Source organism: Oncorhynchus clarkii, chromosome 10 (assembly GCF_045791955.1).
Source record: "Oncorhynchus clarkii lewisi isolate Uvic-CL-2024 chromosome 10, UVic_Ocla_1.0, whole genome shotgun sequence".
Classification (NCBI taxonomy): Eukaryota; Metazoa; Chordata; class Actinopteri; order Salmoniformes; family Salmonidae; genus Oncorhynchus; species Oncorhynchus clarkii.
Window position 1 is genome coordinate 49,929,596 of NC_092156.1, and position 16,627 is coordinate 49,946,222.

Consider the following 16,627-nt stretch of genomic DNA (forward strand, 5'->3'; position numbering starts at 1 on the left):
ATAATACACTTGATTTAGGCTACATTTCCCATGTTAAATGTTTCTTACCAGTGATAGATTAGCAAACTAATAAATAAGCTACCACATCTGCTTGTCTAGCCAGAGATCAATTAACCAAACATACAGACCGAGATTTAGTGAAACAAAATCACATTGATTGATTATCAGACAAGTCACAGTCTTTTGGTCAGGAGTAGGACCATACTGGTCTCAGAGCATTTCATATTATTCTGTACGTAAATCCGAGACACTCCATTTAGTATGATGTGTTCCGTTTCGTATGGTATGTATTAATATGTGGATGTCCATCACCCATTTCACATGATAAGTTGTGAATCTACAGGAGTCCCGGGCCTACCTGGACATGGGCGATATGATCCTCCAAGGTGGCCGAGTAGATCAGGATGTATACGATATACACGACCACCCGACACCCAAGCATGTCCCAGAACACCTCGTTCACGAATGCCTGGAACACTGACGGAGCATTGGCTAATCCATTAGGCATCACCAAGTACTCGTAATGCCCAGACATTGTGCTGAAGGCTGTCTTCTATTCATCCCCCTCACGGATGCAGATCAGATTGTAGGCACTCCGCAGATTCAGTTTAGTAAAACACCAGGCCCCACAGAGCTGTCAATGAAGGCCAGTACCAACGGTAGAAGGTAGCGGTACTTGGTGGTGAAGGAGTTAAGACCTCTGTTGTTGATACATGGACGTAGACCACCCTCCTTATTGGCCATGAAGAAGAAGCCTGCTGATGCAGGGGAGGTGGATGGACAGATAAAACCCTGTTGATAAGCCTCCTGGATGTACTCCTCTCTAGAACCTTGGTTTTAGCCACCGTCAGGGAATAGACACAGTCTGCTAGCAGGTCGATGGTCGGGAGACACTGTGGCCCCGTCCGACGATACCCCCGGACAGGGCCAAACAGGCAGGATATAACCCCACCCACTTTGCCAAAGCACAGCCCCCACACCACTAGAGGGATATGTTCAACCACCAACTTACCATCCTGAGACAAGGCCGAGTATAGCCCACAAAGATCTCCACCACGGCACAACCCGAGGGGGAGCGCCAACCCAGACAGGAAGATCAAGTCAGTGACTCAACCCTCTCAAGTGACGCACCCCTCCTAGGGACGGCATGGAAGAGCACCAGTAAGCTAGTGACTCAGCACCTGTAATAGGGTTAGAGGCAGAGAATCCCAGTGAGAGAGGGGAACCGGCCAGGCAGAGACAGCAAGGGCAGTTCGTTGCTCCAGTGCCTTTCCGTTCACCTTCACACTCCTGGGCCAGACTACACTCAATCATAGGACCTACTGAAGAGATGAGTCTTCAATAAAGACTTAAAGGTTGAGGTTTAGAAATTCTAGGGACAGTAAGGAGGCCTGCATCTTGTGACCGTAGCGTACGTGTAGGTATGTACTGCAGGACCAAATCGGAAAGATAGGTACGAGCAAGCCCACAAACTGTTAGGGCCTACATAAAGCTGTCCCAAAGGCAGAGCTTTCTTTCCAGCACAATGGAGTGAATCCTTACCACCGCTGCACCTGGCTATCAGAGGAGCCTTATCTGGCAGTGAAACAATTAATTCAGCCTCGAAATTAAGAGGTGAAAATAGACCAAATTATTAGGGTGAGGCACATGGGCTACTAACAACAATGTCTTACTACACAACATACACTTAGTATTACTTTCTTAGCTACGGTATACATATCTCCCTTGCATATTAGATCATTTATGCAGCAGCATACAAGACATTTTTGGACTCACCTTGGCTTGTGCTGTGCTCACTTAAACATGAAGTTGGCATGACGGTTTTGTCATCAAACTTTGTCATCAAAGTCTGGCATTCTCTGCATTTATGGTGGGAAAAAACACACAGCTGCATTGAATAGGAGGCTACTGTTACTGATTGCTTTGCACTGCTTGCAGTTAGCCACTGATTCCTTCCAAATGACTCATTGTTAAATTTGCGATTTCCAACTTGTTGTGTAATGTTTATGTCCAATGGCTGATGAGCACCGATACATTTTATCTATAATTTCGCTTCATTATTTATCTTCATATGACATGGATTAGAAAGGATTTGCCAGTAGATTGTCGACTTGATTTATGATAATGACTGCTAGCTAAGACTTTGAAAGTCCAATCAAAGCTGTGATTTGATGTCATTCTGTGGCCGATGACCTTGAGCATGCTTGGACTTCTAATATAACTCTATGGCAGAACCCAAGGGGCAAACATTTTCGAGCTCTAACCTTAGGCTTGTGGGTGATGTACTGTCCCATGAGTGACAGAAAACTGAGCCAATCAGGCGCAACGCTCTGTATTTTCTGCTGGCTTGCCCCACCACCACCACAGAAAGCACTGAGCTAGGCTGAAACACCTGCATTTTGGAGCTGCCTTACTCAAGAAAGCAAAAAAGAGACCATGTTTGTATGTAGCTTTATTAACTCAATGAAATGTTTTTGTTATATTGTTAGCAAACAAATTAGTATTAATTTGCCCCACTTGCTCTGAATGACTGGTTGCCACTGCTTCCAGTGATGGGCACTCTCGAATGTCTTAATCATAGTCTACCCCGAATTTCTCTGTTTCCTTTTTCTATTGTGTTAAATATTAGCCACTATCAGTATTGACCATCAGTAGGCCTGATAACAACACATCAAATAGGGGATGTTTATATTTGTCCCATTTCACATATGTACAAGTGTTTAACCTGTACAAGTGTGTGGTGTGAAATGGAAATATGTTTTTGCATATCCCCCTCCCCTAAAACACCCTCAGAGAGTGGGGTAACGGCCAGGGATAAGCCATAATTGACAGCGACCCTGGAGCAATTAGGATTAAGTGCCTTGCTCAAGGGCATAGTTGACTCTGAGATTCAAACTAGCAACCTTTTGGATACAGGCCAATGCTCCAATTTACTGTTAGGTCCCTTCAGTTGGTAACGCCTACATTATCATTCAATTGAATTACATTGTTTTGTTTAACCTCATTTGCTTCCTCTTTAAATCTCATCACGGCCATGTGGTTGTTGGTGAGGATCATTAGTAACAGTTGATAATAATACATAAATTACATTGTTATAGAGCGGAAAACGTAGCCGTAACAGTTTGAACCAGATGGTTAGTGCAGGCAAGTGCAGGCAATAGACGAGGGTATAGTGGCTGAATTACACTATTCTCCCTTTTATAAATTATAAGTACACTAATCTTCCAACATTACCATGGTTGAAGACCTGAATATGGCAAGTTCCAGGATAAGTCAAACCACTGTATTTTTGATTCATCAATATATTTTGTTTGTAAAGGCTTTCCAAATCTGATTTTATACATGTATGATACTTTCATATCACTAAATACTCTACAAGATCAGAGTATTTTTCAATCTACCAATTGGTGCTGAAATGAAGACGTATATGCATATGTTTAGATTTCTTCTTTCATTTGTCCATAATATTCTGAACCCGTTCTCTCATTATATTCTAGTGAGTCTGTCAACAAAACTCAAACTAAAAGGTACACCGTATTTAAAGGGATGGCTTAAGATACACGACATGACCAAAAGTATGTGGATACCTGCTTGTCGAACATCTCATTCCAAAATCATGGGCACTGATATGAGACTGGAGGCTGCTATAACAGCCTCCACTCTTCTGAGAAGGCTGTCCACTAGATGTTGGAACATTGCTGCGGGGACTTGCTTCCATTCAGCCACAAGAGCATTCGTGAGGTCGGGCACTGATGTTGGGGCGATCAGGCCTGGCTCGCGGTCGATGTTCTAATTCATCCCCAAGGTGTTCGATGGGTTTGAGGTCAGGGCTCTGTGCAGGCCAGAGAAGTTCTTCAACACTGATCTCAACAAACCATTTCTGTATGGACCTCGCTTTGTGCACATGGGCATTGTCACGCTGAAACTAAGGGACCTAGCTGAACCATGAAAAACAGCCCCAGACCATTATTCTTCCTCCACCAATCCTTAACAGTTGGCACTATGCATTCGGGCAGGTAGCGTTCTCCTGGTATCCCCCAAAACCAGATTAGTCCGTCGGAATGCCAGATGGCGAAGCGTGATTCATCACTCTAGAGAACGTGTTTCCACTGCTCCGGAGTCCAATGGCGGCTAGCTTTATACCACTCCAGCCGACACTTGGCATTGCGCATGGTGATCTTAGGCTTGTGAGGCTGCTCGGCCATAGAAACCCATTTCATAGAGCTCCTGACGAACAGTTCTTGTGCTGGCATTGTTTCCAGAGGCAGTTTGGAACTCGGTAGTGAGTGTTTCATCCGAGGACAGATGATTTTTACGCGTAACGCGCTTCAACACTCGGTGGTCCCGTTCTGTGAGCTTGTGTGGTCTTCCACTTCCCTGCTGAGCCGTTGTTGCTCCTAGATGTTTCCACTTCACAATAGCAGCACTTTCGGTTGACCGGGGCAGCTCTAGCAGGGAAGAAATTTGACGAATTGACGAATTGACTTCAGTAAGGCCATTCTACTGCCAATGTTTTTCTTTGGAGATTGCATGCCTGTGTGCTCGATCTAATGCACCTGTCAGCAACGGGTGTGGCTGAAATAGCCAAATCCACTAATTTGAAGGTGGGTCCACAGACTTTTCTATATACATATAGTGTAAATGTACTTAAAACCCTATTGAATAAAAACTCCTCGAAAACATTTGTTGGCCAGCAAGTGGGAGGGTTTTCAGTGGTTGAATTAAATATATAGCGTGCATGGTACAGTAGCTACACCTGCAGAGCACGTTATGCGACTGAATAAGGTTCGTCTGAATACCAACTACTGAGAAATGTGCAGGTCGGAAAGGCTTGCGAGGCGGAGGGGTAGGTTTCGGGACGAGAGCCAAACCCGGTCCTCCGGGGCCTCACTGCGGTGACAGTCTGCGCCAACTTTTTGGAGCAGCACGGGCGCTGAAGGTGGACATGGGCAGCTATATCCTCAGGCACCCCATAGTGCCGGAATACGTGTGTAAACAGGGCCTCCTCAGTCTGTAGGGCCGTAGGGAGACCGGGCAAAGGGAGGAGATGACAGGACTTAGAAAAACGATCCACAACGACCAGGATCGTGGTGTTACCCTTTGAAGGAGGAAGTCAGGAAATCTACCGACAGGTGTGACCACGGCCGATGTGAAATGGGTAAGGGTTGTAACTTACCTCTGGGCAGGTGCCTAGGAGCCTTACACTGAGCGCACACCGAGCAGGAGGAAACATAAACCCTCACATCCTTAGTCAAAGTGGGCCACCAGTACTTCCCACTAAGAGAGCGCACCGTCCGACCGATCCCAGGATGACCAGAGGAGGGTGATGTGTGGGCTCAATAGATCAGCCGGTCGCGGACAGCAGACGGAACGTACAGATGCCCAGCTGGACACTGGAGGGGAGCGGGCTCTGCACGTAATGCCTGCTGAATGTCCGCGTCCAGCTCCCACACTACCAGCGCCACCAGGCAAGAGGCGGGGAGTATGGGAGTGGGATCCATGGGCCTCTCCCTCGTGTCATACAGCCGGGACAATGCGTCTGCCTTAACGTTCTGAGAGCCTGGTCTGTAAGAGAGGGTAATCACAAAACGAGTGAAAAACATGGCCCACCTTGCCTGGCGAGGGTTCAGTCTCCTCGCCGCCCGGATGTACTCCAGATTGCGGTGGTCAGTCCAGAAGAGAAAAGGGTGTTTAGCCCCCTCAAGCCAATGTCTCCACGCCTTCAAGGCTTTGACGACAGCCAACAGCTTCCGGTCCCCCACATCATAGTTTCACTCCGCCGGGCTGAGCTTCTTCGAGAAGAAGGCACAGGGGCGGAGCTTCGGTGACGTACCTGAGCGCTGAGAGAGCACCGCTCCTATCCCAGCCTTGGACGGTCCACCTCCACTATGAACGTCAAAGAGGGATCCGGATGGGCCAGCACGGGAGCCGAGGTAAAGAGAGCCCTCGGGTGACTAAAAGCCCTGTCCGCCTCAGCTGACCACTGCAAGTGCACCGGGACACCCTTCAGCAGTGAGGTAATGGGAGCCGCCACCTGACCAAAACCCCGGATAAACCTCCGGTAGTAGTTGGTAAACCCTAAGAACCGCTGCACCTCCTTTACCGTGGTGGGAGTCTGCCAATTACGCACGCAATGCGCTCACTCTCCATCTCCACCCCTGAAGTGGATATGCGATACCCTAGGAAGGAGACGGACTGTTGGAAGAACAGGCATTTCTCAGCCTTGACGTACAGGTCATGCTCCAACAGGCGACCAAGCACTCTGTGCACCAAGGACACATGCTCAGTGCGTGTAGTGGAGTATATCAAAATGTCATTAATATACACCACTACACCCTGCCCGTGCAGGTCCCTGAAAATTTTGTCTACAAAGGCTTGGAAGACTAATGGCGCATTTATCAACCCATGACGAGGTACTCATAGTGCCCAGAGGTAGTACTGAAAGCCGTCTTCCACTTGTCTCCCTCTCGGATATGCACCAGGTTGTAAGCGTTCCTAAGATCTAGTTTGGTGAAGAAGCACGTCCCGTGCATTGACTCTATCGCTGTGGTTATGAGCGGTAGCGGGTAACTATACCTCACAGTGATCTGATCCAGACCCGATAGTCTATACACTGGCGCAGACCTCCCTCCTTCTTCTTCGCAAAAAAGAACCTTGAGGAGGAGGGTGAAGTGGAGGACCGAATGTACCCCCGATGCAGATTCGGAGACATATGTTTCCATAGCCTCCGTCTCCGCCTGTGAGAGGGGATGCATGTGACTCCTGGGAAGTGCAGCGTCTACCAGGAGATCTATCGCACAATCACCCCGTCGATGAGGTGGTAATTGAGTCGCCTTCTTTTTGGAGAAGGCAAGAGCCAAATCGGCATATTCATGGGGAATGCGCACGGTGGTGACCTGGTCTGGACTTTCCACCATAGTAGCACCAACGGAAACCCCTAAACACCTACCTGAGTACTCTCGCGACCATCCCGTGAGAGCCCTCTGTGGCCAAGAAACGGTGGGGTTATGACAAGCTAACCAGGGTAGGCCCAGCAGCATGGGAAATGTAGGAGAGTCAATGAGGAAGAGACTAATTATCTCCGTATGACCCCCCTGCATCACCATGCCCAAAGGCGTGGTGACCTCCCTAATCAACCCTGACCCTAATGGTCGAATATCTAAGGCTTTAACGGGGAAGGTCACATCCACGGGAACGATGGGGATCCCTAAACTTTTGACTATCAATAAAATTCCCAGCTGCGCCTGAATCGACGAGCGCCTTCTGCTGGGAATGCGGGGAAAACTCAGGGAACGTAACAGACAAACATAAGACTCCGTTAAAAGCGCAGAGAGCATCATGAAGAACAAGGAACACACCAGGCAGGTCCGAGATACTGTTGTGAAGAAGTTTAAAGCCGGATTTGGATACAAAAATATTTCCCAAGCTTTAAACATCCCAAGGAGCACTGTGCAAGCGATAATATTGAAATGGCAGGAGTATCAGACCACTGCAAATCTACCAAGACCTGGCTGTCCCTCTAAACTTTCAGCTCATACAAGGAGAAGACTGATCAGAGATGCAGCCAAGAGGCCCATGATCACTCTGGATGAACTGCAAAGATCTACAGCTCCATAGGACAACAATCAGTCGTATATTGCACAAATCTGGCCTTTATGGAAGAGTGGCAAGAAGAAAGCCATTTCTTAAAGATATCCATAAAAAGTGTTGTTTAAAGTTTGCCACAAGCCACCTGGGAGACACACCAAACATGTGGAAGAAGGTGCTCTGGTCAGATGAAACCAAAATTGAACTTTTTGGCAACAATGCAAAACGTTATGTTTGGCGTAAAAGCAACACAGCTCATCACCCTGAACACACCATCCCCACTGTCAAACATGGTGGTGGCAGCATCATGGATTTGGCCTGCTTTTCTTCAGCAGGGACAGGGAAGATGGTTAAAATTGTTGGGAAGATGGATGGAGCCAAATACAGGACCATTCTGGAAGAAAACCTGATGGAGTCTGCAAAAGACCTGAGACTGGGACGGAGATTTGTCTTCCAACAAGACAATGATCCAAAACATAAAGCAAAATCTACAATGGAATGGTTCAAAAATAAACATATCCAGGTGTTAGAATGGCCAAGTCAAAGTCCAGACCTGAATCCAATCGAGAATCTGTGGAAAGAACTGAAAACTGCTGTTCACAAATGCTCTCCATCCAACCTCACTGAGCTCGAGCTGTTTTGCAAGGAGGAATGGGAAAACATTTCAGTCTCTCGATGTGCAAAACTGATAGAGACATACCCCAAGCGACTTACAGCTGTAATCGCAGCAAAAGGTGGCGCTACAAAGTATTAACTTAAGGGGGCTGAATAATTTTGCACGCCCAATTTTTCAGTTTTTGATTTGTTAAAAAAGTTTGAAATATCCAATAAATGTCGTTCCACTTCATGATTGTGTCCCACTTGTTGTTGATTCTTCACAAAAAAATACAGTTTTATATCTTTATGTTTGAAGCCTGAAATGTGGCAAAAGGTTGCAAAGTTCAAGGGGGCCGAATACTTTCGCAAGGCACTGTATTTCCTCATAGAATATGATGTCATGGCCAATCAGCGGTCTAGAGCAGGATGAGCTGGCCAATCAGAGCTCTACTTGCTTGAATATTTGTAATGACCGGTATATGCCCACACCATCTGTTGTTGGGGTACACCCACACCATTCCAACACAGAACAGTTGCATTTTAACATACTTCATTTTAAAATGTCGGAAGGAAAACTATCTCACTCATTTTCAAAGTAATTATAGGTCATATATCATAGAAATCTGAAACCACTGGACAGCTACTTTAAAGGTAATTGGAGACAGGAATTGTTCTTACAACATTCCCATGAAACATGTCTAGAACATTAATATCTTATATTCTGAGAACATGGCAACCATGTTCTGTAAATATTTGGTACGACATTGATGGAATATTGTCCTAACCCTCAGAAAACTGGACACATGAATGTTTTTGCAATGTTCCAATGAAACGTGTCTAGAACATTAATATTGGATATTCTGAGAACATGGCAACCACGTTCTGGGTAAGTTCTGTTTGACATTTAGGGAATGTTCTCCTAACTCTAATGCCAAAACATTCTAAATAGGTTCTCAGGAGGTTTTTGCTAACATACTTAGATGGTTCCCCTAACTAACAGAAAACTGGACACTCAAACATCTGGGGAACATTGCGGGTAACATTACAAAAACTTTCTCTCCCTAGAATTGTCACCTGCGCTAACACCAAAGAGCTCCCTTAATTACTACTCACAGGTTTTAACTCATGGTAATCTTCGAAGAAAAGAGAAACCTACACACTGCTTTTGCTAGTATCACTTATTTTTTATTCAAGCTTACATGTCGGCCTCCTGGTTTTTGTCAGATCCTTTTTTTTTGTAATCAAAAGGATGCTCATTGCTCATCATCCTATAATGACAGACTAAATCATATTACTGAGTATGTAACTGAGAAATCTTTGGTTAGCGGTGCACACAAATGTTTCCAATTAACATCTCAATTGGGAAGTTACAGTTACTCAATTCAAAACGGCTAATGTTTGTAAGTGGTGAATGACATTCCTTTATCCTAGCTCACCGTGGCTAGTGTGCAGTCTCGTATTAATGTTTAACCAGTCACTTGTTAATGTTTTACTGCTGATGTCAAAGACTTGTTGTATCCCTCCCATCTACAGCATCATGCACTACCGGTCCAAAGTTCACAAGGAGTGTTTTTTTTTACAGAAACTCAGATAGACAATACAAACACACACTGGCGGAACACATTCCGTGTAGCTTGGAAGATTTGAAAGAAGCAGAACAACACAAAAACAATTACCCTCTCTTATTCATTAGAGAATATTGTGACAATGGGGGCATACTAAACACACAAATAACTGTAGTCTGGAGGCTTCGTAGGTTATTTCTCAGGTACCCTATTCTGACTATGGTTTGGTGTTTATCACCAAAGAAAACCATGCCAACCTCTAGTGTTAATCATAACACCATAATCGATTTGACATAAATGACGCCATTCAAAGTCCCCCAGCCATGTTGGGTGAAGAATAGGTGTCCAATTATAGCCTTTGCTTTACTATGACTCACAGTACACTATTACACCCACACAAAACCACTCCTCCCACCTAGTATGTATTCCATTCCCCCGTACATCACCAGGTAGAGAGAAAAAAAGGTGAGTGGACAAGACGATTGTTTTCATCAGAAAATACCCTTTGTGGAATTCTAAGAGTTTGTTTTACAACTTTATACCTAACTGAAATAACCCTGTTTTTCTTTTGGAATGTTCAAGGCTCTCATCGTCCAAGGGTCTCAAACCTATTGGCTGCACAGTTCTTAGACAAGTCAAACCGTACGTGGCAGATAGGATGTGTACAGGTAAATGCTCCCGGTGTATTGGGGTGACGCTATACCCACTGGCAGTCATCTCAATCATCTGTAACATCATACTGTTCTTCCCGGGTTGGGAGACCAGTTACGCCAAAGACGGATACATCACAGAAGAGGTGAAGTACATGGGAGGACTGGTTGGAGGGGGACTAATGGTAAGTTCTTTCTTCTTAAATAATGAATGGTGTTTAATTTAATTATGCAATATTTTTTAAAGTGCAAGCCATTGGGAAATCCCCCATAACCATTCATATGAGAATGTCAGAGAAATGTCATATGGACTTTGTTTTGTGTATTGATGAAACCCTTGTTAGGTTCCACATGATTCACAAGTATATGTATAATGGGGAGTCACCCATGAGTTGACACAGTTAAGTTATCCAAGGGGGCCAGTGATTCAAATATGGTTTACATGTTTGAGTGTTTTCTACTAGTTTTTAGATTTTTACATGGTTAGGGACAAACTACAGTGTGATATGTAAGTAATCTGGTGAATCATGCTGCTTTATTTGCCAAGAAGCTTACCACAGCCCTTATCAAAGTGCACATTTGCTGGACCTTCCTACTACTGCCTCATTCATTCAAGAACAAGAGCAACAAAATAATTCACACACAAAAATAAAAACATTCAACCATTCTCTCACATTCAACCACTTGTATTGCCTTGTTCAAATGCAAATAGTTGTTATTGTCAAATGTTGATTTTTAAAAATGTAGTCTTTACTTAACCAGGATAAAAGTCCTTGAGGTTACATGCATGGTACTGATTTCCTTGCCCATTCCCTTTCCAGGTGTTGGTCCCAGCATTGTACATCCATGTTACTGGACAGCAGGGATGCTGTGCCAACCGCTGCGGGGTAAGTCCTCTTTACAGACAAGAAAACACTGGAGAAGTCTATAAGAATGATAACTGTTGAACTCTAAAAGACCAGAAAACTCTAAAAAGAAGAGCAGGGAATTGAAAGATTACTTTCGAAAGATTACAAAAGGATCAGAGCTACAGATGCAGAGATACAGATAGACAGAGAGATAGACAGATACAGAGAGAGTAAGGTAGATAGAGAGACAGAGCAAGAGAGAAAGAAAGAAAGGAAGGAAGGAATCATACGTGATAGGATGCAAAGAAAACAGGAATACTAAATAAGATAATTTTAAGCACTTTGAAATTAACATGTATTATTTGTTATTGTAATTCTGTGTTTTTTAATTATAACTTTATTTAAGAACCTGTAATAATGCTGAAAGACCAATATATTAAAACTTAACTAATCTTGTTTCTACAGATGTTCCTCTCCATTGCCTTTGCTGCGGTCGGGGTTGCTGGCGCCCTCTACAGTTTCATAGTGGCAATGCTTGGCCTGATTAATGGGCCCTACTGTAGAGTGCTGCTGCTCTGGACAACTCCCTTCAAAGACAGGTTAGTGTCTTCATAGATCACAAACACACACTCATTAACTTACACAAGCGCACATGCACGCACGCACACACACACACCCCCACCCACCCACCCCCACCACCACCCCCACCACCACCACCACGCTTAGAATTAATTACAACCCTCTCCGGCTTTCCCCATCAGAGAAAACAGTTACCTGAACAACCGTGATCTGTGGGGATTGTGCACAGCGCCTAAAAACGTGGTGGAGTTTAACATTGGGCTGTTTGCCATCCTGCTGGTGACAAGCTCTCTGCAGCTGGTCCTCTGTTGCACCCAAATGATCAACGGGCTCTTTGGATGCCTCTGTGGAACCTGCACCAACAAAGGGGTATGGAAGGGGAGGGGTCCCTTACACCTGTGAGACAGTTATCATTGGATTTAATAGAAACATTTTCTTCAATTAAGTACATTTTTAAATGTAATGTTATTGATGTGATGTAAATCCTTAACATGTATCAGCTAAAGCCTACACTGCTGAAAAGTTAGTTATACGCTATAGGAAAAGGAGACCAATTAACTCTTATAGGATTGTCTTCTAGAGAGCTGAATAGTCCTTCACTGTGGGGAAAGTTTCCTTATTAAATTTGTCTCCCTGTGGGGAAAGTTACATTATTAAATTGTTAATCTTGTCCCAAGCAGGTTATTTAATGGAAGGAAGACTCTTACTCTACTCTCCATCCATGATGGGTTGACTGGCGCCTCTAAGTGGACCAAGAGAGACATTGGCTTCAATATGTTTGCAATGTGATGCACAACATTCTCCCTTATTTTAATATTTGCAATGTGATATCCCTTCTAAATTAGCATTTTAGCCATTTAGCAGACCCTCTTCTTTAGAGTGACTTACAGTTAGTGAATTCAACTAAGGCAGGTAAGACAGCCGCATTATCAACCGTATACCAAATTACCATTTGTCAGTATAGTTAGATGCAAATGTATAATGTGTTTAAATGTGTTTTTAACAAAAAATAACGCCTTGTCCGATACATGGATTGGTATCATTTCAGAATTTTCCCAGTAAACTCTTCAGTGACATGCAATTGCTATTCAGTGGTGCAGCATATAATATACAATATCAATTCTCTGTGTTCATTATATACATGCATTGTACACATTTTCTGAAATAAAATGAAATCTTTTTTATTCTTACATTCTATTTGTGCTCTCTTCTCCATTGTATTTATACATAGGACACTTTGTTGAAAATAAGAGAGACAAATGTATGATTTCTACTAATTGAGTCCATTACTAAGTAATGGTTAATGATGGTCTATTCTCCATTACAAGAGGCATGAATTAATGCATTATACGGTGCCTTCAGAAAGTATTCACACATCTTTGTCCAAATGTTGTGTTACAAAGTGGGATTAAAATGTATTTAATTACCATTTTTAGTCCAAGTGGAATACAAATTCTAACATTTGTAAAACATGAATGAAAAATAAAACACTAATATATGTTGATTAGATAAGTATTTAACCCACTGAGTTAAAAACATGATAAAATTACCTTTTGCAGCAATTACATCTGGGAAAGTCTCTAAGAGCTTTGCACACCTGAATTGTACAATTATTAATTACATTATTATTTCAAAATTATTCTAGATCTGTTAAGTTGGTTGTTGATCCCCAGCTAACAATGACCTGTCGATCCGCCAGTATTTTTTGGGTGGCACGTCGTCAGTGGCTTGCCGCGGTCGGGCCTCCGGTGGCAGATCATTGGCATGCCGAAAGTCGGCAATCGCTCATCAGTCCACTAGCGTTTCTTGAGCGGCAAGCCGCTATGCTAGGTGGTCTTCAGTGGAAGAACCTTCAGTGGAGGAACTTCGGGCATGTCGATATGTGGACCCATGCGTGCGACCTGCTATAACACCTTCTCATAAATTGAATAAGTACTGCTACTATTGCTGAAAACAATATAGAGTATGAAGAGTGGTACTCCGTGGTGTGTTGTGCTGTATTTGCCCCGAACATTCAGGACATAAAGTTAATTTCTTTGTCATATTTTTTGCAAACAGGATGCAAGTTTTGGAATATTTTTTAGGCTTCCTTCTTTTCACTCTGTCAATTAGGTTAGTATTTTCCTATTACAGCCATTAAACTCTAACTGTTAGGGCATTATCACATCTGAAATTCGGTACCCTGGTTTGGTTACCTGGAGCTTTTGTTATAATTCCACAGAATATATTTGATTCCACAAAACCTAAGAATAACAGTTTACATGACATCAGCGAGCTAGCTTGTTTACCACAGGCAAAAAAGTCCACGCGACTCACACTGCCACGTCAGAATACATGGTACTCTGGTCTCGGATTTTGGACCCACTACTCACGCAGGTCTGAGATTCGTTTGCGCAGATCGAGGTAGCAAACACCCTAAAGCATTAGCCTTATGGTGAAATCCCTGACCAGTTTCCTTCCTCTCTGGCAACTAGGAAGGATGCCTGTATCTTTATAGTGACTGGATGTATTGCTACACCATGCAATTAATAACTTTGGGGTACTTGGGGTACAGATGAGGTACTCAAAAATCATTTTAAAAACACACCATACAACTTACGTGTTAAGAACATGTGTACTCCTGAACTTATTTAGGCTTGACATAAAAGGGGTTGAATACTTATTGACTCAAGACATTTCAGCTTTTCATTAATTTGTCAACATTTTGAAAAACATAATTCCACTATGACATTTGAGTATAGGCCAGTGACATCAAAAATCTACATTTCTAATTTAGGCTGTAACAACAAAATGTGGAAAAGGTCAAGGGGTGTGAAGTACTGAACGCAGCACATGAGATGTCCCACATCTTTGTCCTGCAGTGACACTTTTAATGCAAGTCATGTAATTACAATACAAAAACTATTTTCCCCCAACATATACAGTTAGTATTCTTTACTCTATACAGTATTATTGTACTCTTTACAGTAGGATAGTATAATAGGCTACTCGTTCCTGATAATTTCCTGAACATGAATAAAATAATATGCATCTTTATTTGAAATAAATATTGCATATTTAAAATGTCTAAAGTTTAAAGGCTTGTTTAAGGAATATTTGACAATGGAATGATACCTCCGGCAGATCATTGCAATTGGCAGTTTGGATATGATGCTTAGTCAGTGTTGCTTGAAACTGAGAATTTCATGGTTTGGCACATCACAATATAACATTACAGTACATGACAAACAAGGTGAAGAATAGTGGTTAATAGACGAACAACAATAACAAAGTAACACTTCACCCCCAATTCCTCCCCTATGTAATTACAAAACTGCTCAAATCAATTAGAACGCAGTTACTGACGTATAACATGTTAGCACAATGTTGTTACTATTAATACATTTCAGCATTATTACACAGGTATAAGAGCAACTGAATATTAAGCGTTACCAATATTAATGACTAAAAAAAGGACAGAAAAACACTGAACATTTGAATAATGGAGTTACATTTCAGGGAACTTGGCAAAAAGGCAATCCGGCTGCAGTATTGAAATGAATTTGAAAAACGAGTGCTGTTTTCTTGAAATGGCTGGAAAATACAGTACTATTACAGTGTCTTTCTCAATCGTGTACCAGCACTATGACAAGTAAGCCAGAGGGGTATACAACAAAGGATCAATGAGTTACCCTGCCTAAATATTCTGAAATAACTTGAAATGGCATGGTCTAATTGACTCAACAACCAAAAAACACATATTTCTTAATGAATCAGAACATCAATAGTTATTTCTGGTTGTTTATCAAAGTTAGCTGGCTAATTCATTGAGCCCGCTTTGTAGTATACCCCTCGGGTCAGGTCCACTCCGGTGGAGTGTTGAGAATAGGAGGAAAATAATGGTTGGCTGTGTAGATGCATTGCCCTTCTGCAGTAGACAGACAAGACCACAAAAGAGCAGTAACAACTCAGGGGTATACTACAAAGCAGGATCAATGCATTAGCCAGCTAACTTTGATAAACAGAGAAATAACGGATCATTTTCTGGTTCTTTAAGAAAGCTAAACTTAAGATACAGTGGGGAGAACAAGTATTTGATAACCTGCAAAATCGTCAGTGTTTCCTACTTACAAAGCGTGTAGAGGTCTGTCATTTTTATCATAGGTACACTTCAACTGTGAGAGACGGAATCTAAAACAAAAATCCAGAAAATCACATTGTATGATTTAAGTAATTAATTTGCATTGTATTGCATGACATAAGTATTTGATACATCAGAAAAGCAGAACTTAATGGTACAGAAACCTTTGTTTGCAATTACAGAGATCATACGTTTCCTGTAGTTCTTGACCAGGTTTACACACACTGCAGCAGGGATTTTGGCCCACTCCTCCATACAGACCTTCTCCAGATCCTTCAGGTTTCGGGGCTGTCGCTGGGCAATACGGAATTTCAGCTCCCTCCAAAGATTTTCTATTGGGTTCAGGTCTGGAGACTGGCTAGGCCACTCCAGGACCTTGAGATGCTTCTTACGGAGCCACTCCTTAGTTGCCCTGGCTGTGTGTTTCGGGTCATTGTCATGCTGGAAGACCCAGCCACGACCCATCTTCAAAGCTCTTACTGAGGGAAGGAGGTTGTTGGCCAAGATCTCGCGATACATGGCCCCATCCATCCTCCCCTCAATACGGTGCAGTCGTCCTGTCCCCTTTGCAGAAAAGCATCCCCAAAGAATGATATTTCCACCTCCATGCTTCACTGTTGGGATGGTGTTCTTTGGGTTGTACTCATCCTTCTTCTTCCTCCAAACACGGCGAGTGGAGTT

The 16,627-nt window shown here is 43.1% G+C and overlaps 1 protein-coding gene across 1 annotated transcript; it reads left to right on the forward strand.

Moving 5' to 3' along the window:
- Positions 1-10,141: 10,141 nt before the first annotated feature.
- Positions 10,142-13,016, forward strand: LOC139418723 (transmembrane 4 L six family member 21a). Its single transcript, XM_071168377.1, has 6 exons — positions 10,142-10,214; positions 10,332-10,584; positions 11,221-11,286; positions 11,713-11,846; positions 12,009-12,195; positions 12,507-13,016. Exons 2-6 carry the CDS (start codon positions 10,408-10,410, stop codon positions 12,513-12,515), a joined length of 573 nt encoding a protein of 190 aa, XP_071024478.1. The 5' UTR covers positions 10,142-10,214; positions 10,332-10,407; the 3' UTR covers positions 12,516-13,016.
- Positions 13,017-16,627: the final 3,611 nt, after the last annotated feature.